Raw genomic sequence first — 13644 nt, 5'->3', positions numbered from 1 at the left:
ACACGTAAAGCAGCTGAACACCAACTTTGCCAGGCTTTGACCTTTTATCAGCAGTGAAATGTATCAATAAATAAATGTTGGCTTAAAAAGTAAATACACAAAAACAGTTAGTATGAAAGTTTCTCCTTTAATCAGCCGCACTCACTCAAGATCGCTTATTTACAAGGCATGCCACATCGACACGAGAACCGACTAAAAGACATCATCAATAATTAATGTCAATAATAACACTTACATCAGCTCTGAAGCAGAGGGATGTGGAAGAAAAAAGAAAACAAAACGATACATAAATTCCCAACTTTTTTGTCCATATCTGACACATTTATTTCATCACCGTCTCAAAGAAGCAAAATATTTTCTTTAGGGAGTGTGATGTCATTGGCCACTGTCAAGACTCCCGTTGATTGGTCAGCCATTCAGCCTTCACACCAGAAAGTGGAGTTAACAAGACTGGCATAACCACATGGTTTGGAAAATTCAGAGCATTTTTCAAAAAGATAAAGGAGTGGGGTAGACCAAATAACATTATTTATAACTAACAGCAATTTCCAAAAAACCCAAGATTTGTGTTCCTTTTAATAGTGTCCTTAGATAGTCATTCACAAGCATGAATATAAAAGGGTCTTTTCTGTGAGGGTCTGAGAAAAAGAGAGAAAATGTGCTTCATACATCGGTATGAAAAGGAGACTTCAAAGGAGGTAATGCAATTTTGTTCTCATGTCTGCACAGGCTATAATTAACACGGATGACTTTTCATCCCAGAAAGTCCCCTTTACAGGAAAAAACCTGAAAGTTCAGTATTTATGAATATTTTCTCTCGCATACAAGTGAATCGATCATACAAGCACTCTTCTGTCACACACAAACACACGGTCTCTGACACACTCATAAAGGTATGCACTCTCTCTGTATCATACATTTACATACACACACATACTTTCCAAAACACATTCACACACACAGGGGGTGGCCACAGCTTTATAGCCCCGGCACAGGTAGCCAATCATGCAGGGGAAGATAAAAACGTAGGCGGAGTCAGAGATCAGATGAGTCCCCGTCTCTTCTTGTAGTCCTCCAGGTTAAGAGATCGACGTGGAGCTCCATCTTTAACAGGCAATGCATTTGAACTCACCGCCAGTGACTTTGCTTCTGTTGAGGATATATAAAAAACACTAAATATGAACCAAATATGAACTGAAGATGCTTACATTACTGTTTATTTAATGAAATGACAGAAATATAATTCTTAAAGGGACAATAAGCAGGATTTACCCCCATCTAGGGGGTGAAATTGTATTTTGCATTCAAACAAATAGTGCTCTCTAGCGCCTTGCTTTTCCAAATGCGTGTTGCAACTACAGTAGCCGTTATGTAATCACTGAAATCCTTGTCCGTTTCAGCTAGTTCACATGTTCTGAATGAAAACGTGTTGTGGAAATGGAGTGCTTTTTGTCCCTCTCTGCTATTATAGTTTATCAATATGGCGAAACGACAAGGTAGCCTCCTTGTACTTACCCGTTCAATGTAAGTAAAGAGAAGAAATTCTAAGCTTACAAAGAAAAGGCAGATCACTGGCAGAGGTCATTTGACACAAACAAGGACATATTTATGAATAAAGACATTGATTTTGATTAATAAAACACTTAAAACCCTACTTACTGTCCCTTTAAACATGATAGTAAATAAGTGTTTGGTGTGATAAATATGCACACTCCTACACATGCATGAGGGATGCCACAATTCTCAATAATATTGAACTGTACGATATGACCTCCACAGTCCAATACACGCATATGAATTGCATTTTTTATGCCCCTAAATCCGTCCGTTTTATTATTTCCTGTGCATCTGTTATAATGTCTGCATATCCAATCAACTCCACGCAAGTAAATATCAAGGCTGTGTCCGAAATCTCTAAAGCGCTGCATTCGGTGGCAGCATTCAAAGGCAGGAAAGCATTAAGTCTAAATCCGATGTTTGGTTTACTTCTCGACTCCCTAGATACCTTCATTGTCTTGTCTCACAATTCTATGCATGTTTGTACACTAGGAATGTGATTGGTCAAACATGGTTGAGTTCGAAAAAATTAAATGGCGGCCAAGAAAGTGTCTAAATCACATATTTAGAGTAAATAAAGTTATATTTTTCCTTTTTACACCTTTTGATTACATTTCTAGCGAGAAATTAGCATTGCAGTTTTCATGAGATTGTGTTAACCAAAGGTGCTCTATGTTTATAAAACAGAATTCCATTACGCTGCCTATGATGAAGGCTGTCTGAATGCGTTTCCCGGAGCTGCCTTCATGCCGCCAAACTCATTGCCTCATGAGGCAGCGAGGCAACAAGTCAGCTGCCTTCAGTTTCGGACGCAGCCAAAGTCACCAAAGGCTACAGGTGGCTAACTATGCTTGCGATGCTGGTGTCAGATTTAATACACACTACCATGGTGAGCGGAGAAGAGAGACACCAATGCAAGGCTGCTCCGCCGTCTTTCAAATCTGTAGTGTTGATTAATTCTTTTCATAAGTCAATGCAAAGACGCGATGTTTGCCTCAAACAAGCCATTCCCGCAAGTTGAAAAATTTCAACTCTAGGGGAAAATTAGAATGATGCCAAGTTAAATACGGAGATATCTAGAGCAAGGAACGAGATATAAAGATATGGTGTACTGCGCAGTTTACATATTAAATGAAAGCTACTGTACTGCAGTACTGTAATTTTAATTTACTTAAGTATATTTGTTAAAAATGGCCAATTTATGTTTTCATGTATGCTTATTTTCCAAATTGATCAAAAGTAGATTTTTGCATTTACATCAAATAAAGAGAATTTCAATTAAAACCGTTCCCATCACCTAAGCATAGAAAAATGTAAAAACACTTAAATTGGCTAGAACCGAAACGTAAACCACGATAAAAAAAAAAACGAGGTACGTATTGAACCATGGACTAACTGTATTGTCACATCCCTAATATGCATACAAAAACCTAAATATCCAATATATAATAATGACTGTCTTCTGTAATTTGAAGTGTAATTGCAATAAAAAAAAGTTTAGTATTAGTTAATGCATATTAATCACTGTTAATAAAATCTATTAAAGCATACTTACCAGCATTAGGAACCTGTAGGTCAATTTTGACGTCAAAGTCGTGCACTTTGAAAAGGTCCTCTGAAAGATCGCTGGATGGCTTGGTAACGTCTTTGTCTTTCTGACTGGTCTGGCCCTGCATAATAAATATTAAACACTGGGTTAATTTTGAGTCAGAACAGGCCTATTTTGCGTTAAGGATAATTTTCTTTAAAAAAAATCCAGATAATTTACTCACCACCATGTCATCCAAACTGTTGATGTCTTTCTTTGTTCAGTCGAGAAGAAATTGTGTTTTTTTGAGGAAAACATTCCAATATTTTTCTTATTTTAATGGACTTTAATGGACCCCAACACCTAACAGTTTTAATGCAGTTTCAAATTACAGTTTCAAAGGACTCTAAACGACCCCAAATGAGGCATAAGGGTTTTATCTAGCGAAACGATTGTCATTTTTGGCAAGAAAAATAAAAAATTTGAACTTTTAAACCACAACTTCTCTTCTTCCTCTGGCTGTGTGATGAGCCAGCGCGATCTCACGTAATTGCATCATGACGTGGAAAGGTCACGTGTTACATATATGAAACGCACATTTGCGGACCATTTTAAACAATAAACTAACAAAGACATTCATTAGTATGGTTCGACATACAACAATGTTGGAAGGGTCCTCTTTCTCCACACTTGTAAAAACTGGGGCGTAGTTTTGATACGTCATCCGTGACCTCTTTACGTTATAATGCATTACGTGAGGTCGCGATGGCGCGTCACAGGACTGGAGGAAGATGAGAAGTTGTGGTTTAAAAGTGCATATTTTTTATTTTTCTTGCCAAAAATGACAATTGTTTTGCTAGATAAGACCCTTATGTCTCGTTTGAGATCATTTGAAACTGCAATTTTAAACTGCATTACAATTGTTAAGTCCATAAATCTTGGAATGTTTTCCTCAAAAAACATAAATTCCTCTCGACTGAACAAAGAAAGACATCAACATTTTGAATTACATGGTGGTGAGTAAATTATCTGGGTTTTTTTTTTTTTATTGACTAGGTTTACCCGTTACCTGTTTGTTAGCCTGCTGGGCGCTGTCCTGGCCCGAGCCTGAACCGTATTTCTGATTAAGATGAGCCAGAATGGCAGCGTGGACTGAGGGATCTCTTGCCTGAGAAAATACACATACATAAGCATATGAATAAAAGGACAGGAGGACAGGTAACTGAGGTGTGACTACATTGTGAAGATGACAAAAGAATAAATATAAGCCTTACATTGGACACCATGGTAGGTTTACACTGCCGTCTTGTGAATGGATCCATCTGTTGGTTCTTAGAGTTCTGTCCCTCCGCCTGATAAACATTTAATACATTTCAGATACTAGAAAGTTCTTTTGACAGTAACATCTCAAACAACCTGGCAGTCAGGAACACCTACCACCAGAGCCTTCTCAGATTCCACAATGTTCCAACTCCGATTCCTCTGGTTGATATAGCTGGAAAAGGAAAGAATGAAAATGATTATGAAAATGAGAAACGAGAGGGTTTGCATCTTTGTGTAATGTGTGCTTCTGACCTGATGGCGGAGATGTTTTTGGTTCTCTGACGGTCAAGTGCTTCTGCCCTCTCTTCTAGCTCATTCAACTGATCCTGTAGGTTTTTAGCCTTGTCTCCATCACCACTCTCCTCTGCCATGGCCTGTACGAACACATTACAGAGTTAACATGTGATAGAGAGGATTTAAAAACATTTACTCAATGTATCTGAAAAATGACAACCTTCTCCTTGAGAAGCTGCGTTTTCTTCATAGCGTAGTTTGGTGGCGCTTTTCTAAATCTGTCTTTCTCTTTGACAATCTGCAAAAAAACAGATTCATGTTGTTGTGATAAAACTTATAATGACTACAACGTATAGTATTGTAGTCAACAGAAAGTGAAATCGGCGAAACTCACATCCTCAATGTCTTTGTCATTGAATTTGTAGTTAACTGCCTCCTTGATGGATTGCTCTTTTTTGTTGATCTCATCTAGAGTAGGAAGCTGCATTCCTGCCACCATCATCTATGGGGCATTAACAGTTACCAAGGTTACTACTGGACATGCACATGCCATAATGCTCCATTCAATTAACCCAAGACCATCAATACTGGCAAATCTTGCATGAGGGTAAACTAAAATTCATACCCAAATTAAAATTTGATGAAACAAATGAGCTGACATAACAAGTAGATATTTCCTGAATTTGCATAGAGTTTACCCACAAAATAAGTAAAGATGAACCTCAAGGGGTGCAAAACAATGTTATTGTTTGTTACGTGAAATTCACAAACTCACCGCCTCTCTCCATTTCATAAACTCGTTTTCGGTGAACTCCTGATTGGACACAAACTCAAGTCTAAAAACTCGTGTGTCATTACCATGTCTGCAAACAAATGCACACAAACATGTAAGTGATGGACCACCAGGAGCAGTGATGACTGAACGGATAATCTGCTTTCTTTTGCTTACCGGAGCTGAAGACCTTTATTTGTCCGTGTGGTCCCTAGCTGATAAATTTTAGCCGTCTCCACCACATCAATGATTTCAGCCACCTGCATAATTAAATTTTCATTTACCTACTTATGCATTTAGTGTTCAGTTAAAACATTGCTTTAATTGTTTGTATTGCTAAGCTTCTGGGGCCTATACCATGAAGTCGGTTTAGGTGGCTAGCCAGGTTAGTTTAGGATTAGTTTGTGAGAAGCCTAGGTTTTGGACACCACGAAAGTTGTTCAGCTTTAAGCTGTGTTCATTGCCATAGTAACTGATGCAAAACGGCTAAACTTCACGGGGCAGGTTATGTTTTGGGTTCAAGATCTCAGACTGAAAACTGACCAATTAGGTTTGAGCAATATGGGGTGAGGGACACGTCACGTCACTTATTCTTTTTCTGCCTGATACTATATCTGCAAACCCTAAAAACAATTTAGCACGCTTTTTCATAGTAAAAATATAGTAAGCCAATCTTTGGTAAATTAATTACTGGTACCATTTGTGTTACCGTATGTTTATAAAAAAAATACCGTTGTTAATATAGTAAGACCGTGGTAAATCTGTTGTTACTACACTGATAACTGTTGCATACATGATTAATAAAGGGAATTGTTGGAAGACCACGTTTTCTGAAATAAACAAAATGCATACATCATATTACATCACTATATGAATAATAATATAAGTGTAATTGCTTGACATGCGTTTTATCAAATCTTGACATGCGTTTTATCGAATCTATTAGCAATCTGTTTACAGTAGTTCCTTTTTTACTTTGACAGCAGAGAAACGGTTTATAATTCCGTATCAGCAATATATTTTTGCAATAATTAATTGTCGTTCGGTGCCGACATCACCCTTTCATGTGCATGCAAGTTTAGGATCAAAGCCAGAGTTGACAGAGAAAATTGATAAGCTGCTTCATGGTACCAACACCCTGATCACACTGGTTTGGTTTTGTCAACTCAAAACTAATCTTGTAACACTGCGTTTGTTTAACCATCTTCATGGTACAGGCCTCTGGTCTCTCCTAAATTTTTTTATATAAAAAGACATGTTTTTTACTGACCCGATAAACAGGCTTACTGCTGCTGTTTCCAATGCCAATCCGAACGAAACAACCAGTAACAGTTTTAGCAAAGAATGGCATGTGACACCAACGCTCTAACTTGTGCCGGGATAGCCGGATGCGATTCAACTCCTCTGGTAATGACACAGGCTGCGACTTGGGCGGTGCTTCTTCTTTCCTGAAATTGCATGACAGATAAGTTATTGAGTCAATATGGCTAAACATTTTGAGGGGGTAAGGTTTATAATAAAAAATGTCCATGAACATGTAACTACATCATTTCAGAATGTTATAATTCAGAAAAAAAAGAGACTTCCAATACTTACTCATCCTCTTCATCAAAAGATGATGATCTTGAGCTGCGTTCACTCTTTACTGAAGACTTGTCATCATCATCTTCCTCCTCCTCTTCATCATCCGAGTACACTTCACTTGTCTTTAGTGGCTGCCTTTTGGCTAGAAGCTCAGCTGAAAGGCCAAAGGGTAGAGATCAGAGACTGCAGACACTTTAACTGTTTTTATTTTAAATATGAGTCAATAAATTATTTTTTCTAATTCACTGATTTTAAAAATTGCTATGAGGAAAGTACCAGTTCTGTTTTTCCTCTTCTCTCTTTCTGCCTTCAGCTCTTCCATAGCCTGTGACTTCTTGTCCAGCTTTTCGTCCCTCTTAATTCGTCTCTCTTTATTATGTGACATCACCTACATGAACACGTACAGATGTAAAGAGCCACATTTGTGTTTTTACTATAAAATGGCCATGTTGGGCTGATGATTTACTCACCACCTGAGGGTCTGGGACCTGAGACAGTTTTCTCTTCTCTTGCTCCTCCTCTTGTTTCTTCTTCTTTTCCTCCTTTTCCTTCTTCTTTGCCGTCTTTAGTTTCTGCTTTATTTCAAACCTTAGGGAGAGAAAAACAAAAGTCAAGACATTTGGTGTTTGCATTTTTCCTTTAGAAATTACTTTGACCAAGAGTTGTTTTATGCGTTACTTTTTAAAACAAACATTTTTAACATATGTTCCATCCATAATAAATACCATTAAGCCATTGCAGATCATACACATACATAGAGATTTAATCTAAAATTCAGAGCTTGACCTCTTAGCGCCGAGCTTGAAACTCTTCTCACCTCCTCTTAAGAACTTCTCTCTTCTCTATACGGTTAAACAGCTCCTGTTCTCTCTCTTTCTCCGTCATCTGCTCCAAACGGGCTCTGTCCTCCTCATCCCCCATAAGATCATCTCCATATCCGTCCCGGAAAACCTCGTCCTCCGAGGATGAGTCCGAATCCGAGCTGGAGGATGAGCTGTTACTGTCGGAGTCTGACACCTCGCCTTAAGAATCATCAAGGGGAACCCATTAGTTTATGTAAATACAGTTCATTTTTCCTGCTACATTGTTTTATAGAAAAAGCAGGAGGAGAACAAGATAAAAAGTGATAAGCTTTTGTGACCTCTGCATTTAACCCATCCCAGTGAGTAGTGAACATACGCACTGCAAGTCGTGAACACATACACACCCGGAGCGGTGGCCAGCTATCCCAGCGCCCAGGGAGCAATTAGGGTAAGGTGCCTTGCTCAAGGGCAACACAGTCGCAATCCGCCGGCTGTGAGACTCGAACCGGCAACTCTCAGGTTACAAGCCCAACTATCTAAGCATCTGCCCCTAAGATTTTACTATAAACAGTGCTGGCATGTACAGAGATCAGAATAAACACAGCAATTTGGGATTCAAACCGCTGTCTTACCCTCCTCTGGAGCTGAACTTTCGGCTGAACTGTCTCCATTTGAGCTACCGGACGAAGCCGCTTTGCCCTTTCGTTTCTTGACCGTGTTCTTCTTCTCTGGGCCTTTCTGGCTCAGCTTGCCCTTCTTTTTGGTTTTTGTCCCACCAACGGTCCACTAACAGATCAACAAAAAAAAAATCCACTGTTTAGTTTAAAAACATTCAAGTAACTGCTTACGAACACAGAGGTTATCTTTTAAAACCCATAAAGCCTGGGAGATATTTAAGGGATCTTTGCAGATAAGAGAGCTGTCAAACAACTAGGCTCATTAGATCTAACGCTGCCATTACAAATGAAGAGATTTATTAATAACATTTACTTATGTCACCTTTCATGTCAGATACTGACAGCTGTCAATGCAATGCAGCATTTAGCAGAATAAATCAACACCTCAGCGTAACTATTACTGATCTTAAATGTGAAAAGAATGTCGTTGTTGCTTTCTATGATTTTTTTTTCAAAAGTTCAATACACAGAAAAACTTAACAGAATTTTTTACATTCACCTAAGTGCTGGGCGATAATTCGATAACAATAAATTTCTCTACATAAAACATTCCGGTAAACGGTAATGAAAGTACGATAAGTGATTAGGGCTGCACAGTAAATCGCATGTGATTGTCATGCACATCTCCTCAGTAAAGTCAGTTCCTTGATTAGTAGTAAATCGCCATCACCCGCTTTCAGATGGAGCAGCATTTACTACACAAAACCGTAGATCACTGACAATCGAGGCAATTCCGCATTAAAGGTGACATAGAATGATTGAATGGGGTATTTATCCTTGTTCTGTGATATGTAGACAACAACATTTTGGTTGGGTCTGTAATGCCTTAGAACAGTGATCTCAAACTCCCGGCCCGCGGGCCATTTGCGGCCCGCCCTCCCCCTCCCTGCGGCCCGCAGCACCTTTCAACAATATAACATAATCTGGCCCGCAGAAAGATTTCTATTCACTGTGTTTCATATTCTTTTCATTTTTAATTTAAACGTTTAAGGGTTCTTTCACATGTCGCGTCTAACAATGCGCGTTAAAACGACTCAAGGCATTTCTTACTTTCTAAAGTGCTCGGGAGCAGAAGTTGCGCTCCGTGGCGTGGCGTCACGCGTTGCTACGCAGCCATATAGTGCTATATATAATGAAGTATAAAATATTATTATGTAGCTTGCTATGCAATTACACCTAGCAGTATTATAATACTTATACGTTTAACTAGCTTATGTAACATTGACTAATGACTACCCATTCAGAAGTTTTGGGATCACTTTCACTTATTCATATTTTTCCACATATAGCAAATTCATTAAAACTGTGGAATAACAAAGATAGAACATAATAAAGTCAATACTATGACTGTAAACAATCCAAAATAAATCAAAACACAAACACTTACTGATGGTAATTTTTTATAATAGTTTATAAATGTATACAGAAATTTTATTTGTTAGTTTAGTGCAAGGTTTTAATAGGCCTTAGTTATTAAAGAGAAGGTTAAGAAATGATTTACTTATATAAAATATTGTATATTTAAAAGATTAAAACCACTGCTTTTATTATACATTAAATCATAGAATTTTAACAGTCAATTTACAGAAATATTGTACTTTTTTAACCTTAAAATAGCTCTGCGGCCCTCCGATTAAATGTAAATCTCAGAAATGGCCCCAAGCCAATTTGAGTTTGAGACCCCTGCCTTAGAAGCTTCCTAAAAACCGCTCTCAGAAAGCTATTATAGGGTGGGAGATTTTAAACGCTCTGGCATCCCTTCGGGCTTAACTGGCAACCTCATTATGAAATGCAAGCACTTGACACTGATTGGCTGCCACTCAAAAGAATGCAAACTTTGCCGTCTTCAGAACACGGACAGACCAAAATTTTACAGATAGAACAACACACCTCGGAACGCGACTTAACATTTCGCCTTGAACTTCGCGAACACTGCTGCAATTTACTTCCCGTTGGAGACGAGAGGCCGGATGTAAATTATTTTGAAGGGGAAGGAATTGAATGAGAGTGCGGGGGGAGTGAGGTGCATTTTATTTAACATGTATCCATTGCTAAGATTGGGTGATTTTCTGGCAGACATTTCTAAAGGAGGAATTTCGATGAAACGGAGATGTTCAGAATGTCTAGCACTTTTCGTATGTTCACATTGCGGGTAGACTACCGTTATTCAAATAAGACAAGGTAAAAACATATTTTCGTTCTCTGTCCCCTTTAATTATCACGGACGTATCCCTTCGACTTGTATGCGATATGGCCCAGCTTGTCAGTCTGTAGCTGGGTTTCTATTGAAACGTAAAGCGAATCTTTTCAAAATTCATAAAACGAATGAATGATGGTGGTATTGGTAACCTAGTAACCAAAAGTACATAAAAGGCACGCTTAGAATATGGAGACCGGACTGCATTAGGTTATGATTTGGCAGGTTATAAATTTACTAGCAGTGCGGCTTGTACTTGCCAAACTGAATGGTGTGCACAGAAAAAGAAATGCAGAATTTTTGATGCAGGCACAAGTAGCAAGGGCATTGCGATAACGCTGAGCCGGAGCCCCATATATGGCAAAGACAACGTGTCACGATAAGCCATGTGGGTTTAATGTTTGCCAAGTCAGATTTTTTTCTGCAAATGTGTTTCCACCGCCCGTTATTCGCATTTACTCTTTTCGCATAAGGTCAAAAAACACCTAAAAACTTTTTTGCGAATTAAGGAATTTATATTTGAAATTTGGCATTTCCATCACTTGTTTCTTATGTGATACTTCAAAAAGCGCATAAAACCAGTGTGATGGAAACCCAGCAGGTGATGGCAATTTATTGTCAAAGATACCAATTTCTCAGATAGAGCAGGTAGAGATAAATTACTTCACATTAAACCTTTTGGTTTAACCGCATTCACTAAAGTCTGTTTTTCACCCTTGAAATGTCAATGAGGCTCAAGCAAATATCTTGACTATTTGAATAGTCAGAGCTTTAAAAGTCAGCCCCTACTTTAAATAAAGGAAAGCACATACCTCGTCATCGCTGTCCGATGTCTCTGAATCTGTGGAGGCTGCAGGCTTACTAACAGGCTCTTCTTGTTCATCTGAATCCACACGCTTTCTCTTGGCAAGAGACAGGAGCTCCTGGAAGTAAATAAACAGAGTACACTGAATCTACTGTACTTGTTTGCCATGTGACAGATTTACATGATCATATATTGCCTGTAATTATATTACACTACACAGATTTTCAGGCTTAAACAGAAAGTTAGTAAAGTTTACGCATCTATTATTGTTTTCTTACACCCAACACCGAAAGATTTTTTTTTTTAAAGCTTGCACAAAAAAACAAATCTGCTGTAACTGTGTCAAGTCCTGCAACAAACAAACTCCATTGGTTGACCCAATGTTATGATGTTGTTCCACAGTGGTCACACATAAAGGAAAAATCTACATCTGGGAGCAAGTGTTTTACATGAATTTTTCATTCCCTAGAGAAGATGAATCAACTTACTACTTGCAAAACAACATGAAATTGTACAAACAGCTTAATATATCTGCTCTTCTGCAAACAATTTCTTGCATTTTAAAGCACTTTCAATGCAAGCGTTATGGCATAAATAATCCTGAAGTTTTATTAAGATGTCCTTAATAGAAATGTCCTAATAGTCAATCATTTTAAGCAGCAGGCACTGCAGTCAGTGTCTCTGGCGGGGTGGCTTCTTATGTTCTAGTACTCCAGGATAAAATTAGCACACAACACTTTGGGATAGCTTCAACCCAACACAACAACTGCATGACAAACTCTATCTGATTAAACATGGTCTATTCATCTCAAAGCAAGAAATGTCAAACCACACTTATGATTACAAATCGCTGTTAGCAACCTGTCATGTATGTTACGGTGTAATTTTTGAAATGTATGTATTTGGCTTTAAAACGTCTCAACACGAAACAAAAAAACACTTGGCGTTTATGAACAGAGAAACAGAGTAACTTCGTGTCTGTGATGATCACATCGCTGTTAGTGTTTGCTTGGTTGTTAGCGGGCTGGCTCGAATTTGTCAACACCATTGAACAAAATAAAAAACACTAGACGTGCACATGTTGTTTTTGCTGTGGGCTATAACATTTTCCGCCTATAGGGGCGCACAACTGCCCAGACAAAGATGCTCACCAAATCAAAATTTAATATTTTTTATCTTAATTTTTTTAGTTGATCAATTTAAAGATGTTTTCGACCCCCTAATCTACATTTAACCATTGCAGTTGTTCATTTAACTTTTATGTAATTTTATCAAAACAACAAACATTTGATGTACAAACCTAAACCAAATATAAATCATGCTAAGCCAAGCGCATTTCAAAATAGTATTTCTACTTTAATGTAGTAAATCAATCAATTACTTCAAATATATAAGCATGTTAAAGTAAAAAGCATACATCTTCTTTAAAGTACTAGGGTTATTCAAATATAAATTAATCATAAGCAAAATTATGAACTTTGTTGCTTCAATTCGACTCCAAATATTATTGTCATGTCATGTGACTTTAAGGGAACCAATCAAATTGTGTTTCTTCTCTTTCTGGATGAAGTCTCGTTTCATCCGCTCTAGGTTCTCCTCATAGTTCTACAGCTACAAACGAAATACAAGTTTAGCCGCGGCAGCGTGACGTCATAAAACAGAAATAACCATAAACTCACGCGGATACTTTAATAAAGCTGAAATGTCCGCGTGCTGCAGGCACCAATAAAAACCACAAGTAATGTCCAAATTCTAGGTTAGCTGGTCCGAAAACCAACGCGACTTGATCATACAGGCCCCTGCTAACCAGCTAGCTCTACCGCTTCACTTAGCATGGGACGTCAACACACACATACAGTTATATGACACCTTGGCACATGGTAAATTCGTAAATAGCTTTGTTTTAGATCAGGCACATGTTCATTATATTCCTACCTGATCCAAATTATCATCGCTTGCACTATCCTCCGAGTCAGAGTCAATCACAACCCGACCTTTCCGTTTCTTTACATTCACCATGGTTAGCTGCCTGGCGCCCCTGTGTGTGTGTTTAAACAGCAGCGCCGCACTCCTCCACACAAAGGCGCTAGAGCTGCACTGCGCATGAGCACTCGGCACCCCAATTAACATCATAAAATGGATTAAATAGTTGCACATAATGTTC

At 38.3% G+C, this 13644-nt stretch overlaps 1 protein-coding gene across 1 annotated transcript; it reads right to left on the bottom strand.

Annotated features, from left to right (window-relative positions):
* Window positions 1–107: 107 nt before the first annotated feature.
* On the bottom strand, window positions 108–13574 carry rtf1 (RTF1 homolog, Paf1/RNA polymerase II complex component). Its single transcript, XM_065296439.1, has 18 exons — window positions 13416–13574; window positions 11488–11598; window positions 8434–8587; window positions 7816–8020; window positions 7469–7586; window positions 7275–7386; window positions 7011–7152; window positions 6685–6862; window positions 5592–5674; window positions 5418–5505; window positions 5037–5144; window positions 4863–4940; window positions 4661–4782; window positions 4523–4580; window positions 4360–4437; window positions 4155–4253; window positions 3113–3227; window positions 108–1149 (listed from the first exon to the last, which is right to left on the bottom strand). The coding sequence occupies exons 1-18, from the start codon at window positions 13497–13499 to the stop codon at window positions 1043–1045; spliced, it is 2040 nt and encodes a 679-aa protein (XP_065152511.1). The 5' UTR covers window positions 13500–13574; the 3' UTR covers window positions 108–1042.
* Between the last annotated feature and the right edge of the window lie 70 nt (window positions 13575–13644).

The sequence above is a fragment of the Paramisgurnus dabryanus genome, chromosome 20, assembly GCF_030506205.2.
Source record: "Paramisgurnus dabryanus chromosome 20, PD_genome_1.1, whole genome shotgun sequence".
Classification (NCBI taxonomy): Eukaryota; Metazoa; Chordata; class Actinopteri; order Cypriniformes; family Cobitidae; genus Paramisgurnus; species Paramisgurnus dabryanus.
This window is presented reverse-complemented; position numbering and strand designations above follow the sequence as displayed.

What these genes read in the sequence shown, in the direction of transcription:
- rtf1 (XM_065296439.1), bottom strand. Translation starts at nt 13,499, where the DNA reads ATGGTGAATGTAAAGAAACGGAAAGGTCGGGTTGTGATTGACTCTGAC. An exon ending in AATCTGAGAAGGCTCTGGTG is followed by an intron (nt 4,438 to 4,522) that starts GTAGGTGTTCCT and finishes AATGTTTATCAG; the next exon opens with GCGGAGGGACAGAACTCTAA. An exon ending in CCCAGCAGGCTAACAAACAG is followed by an intron (nt 3,228 to 4,154) that starts GTAACGGGTAAA and finishes TTTATTATGCAG; the next exon opens with GGCCAGACCAGTCAGAAAGA.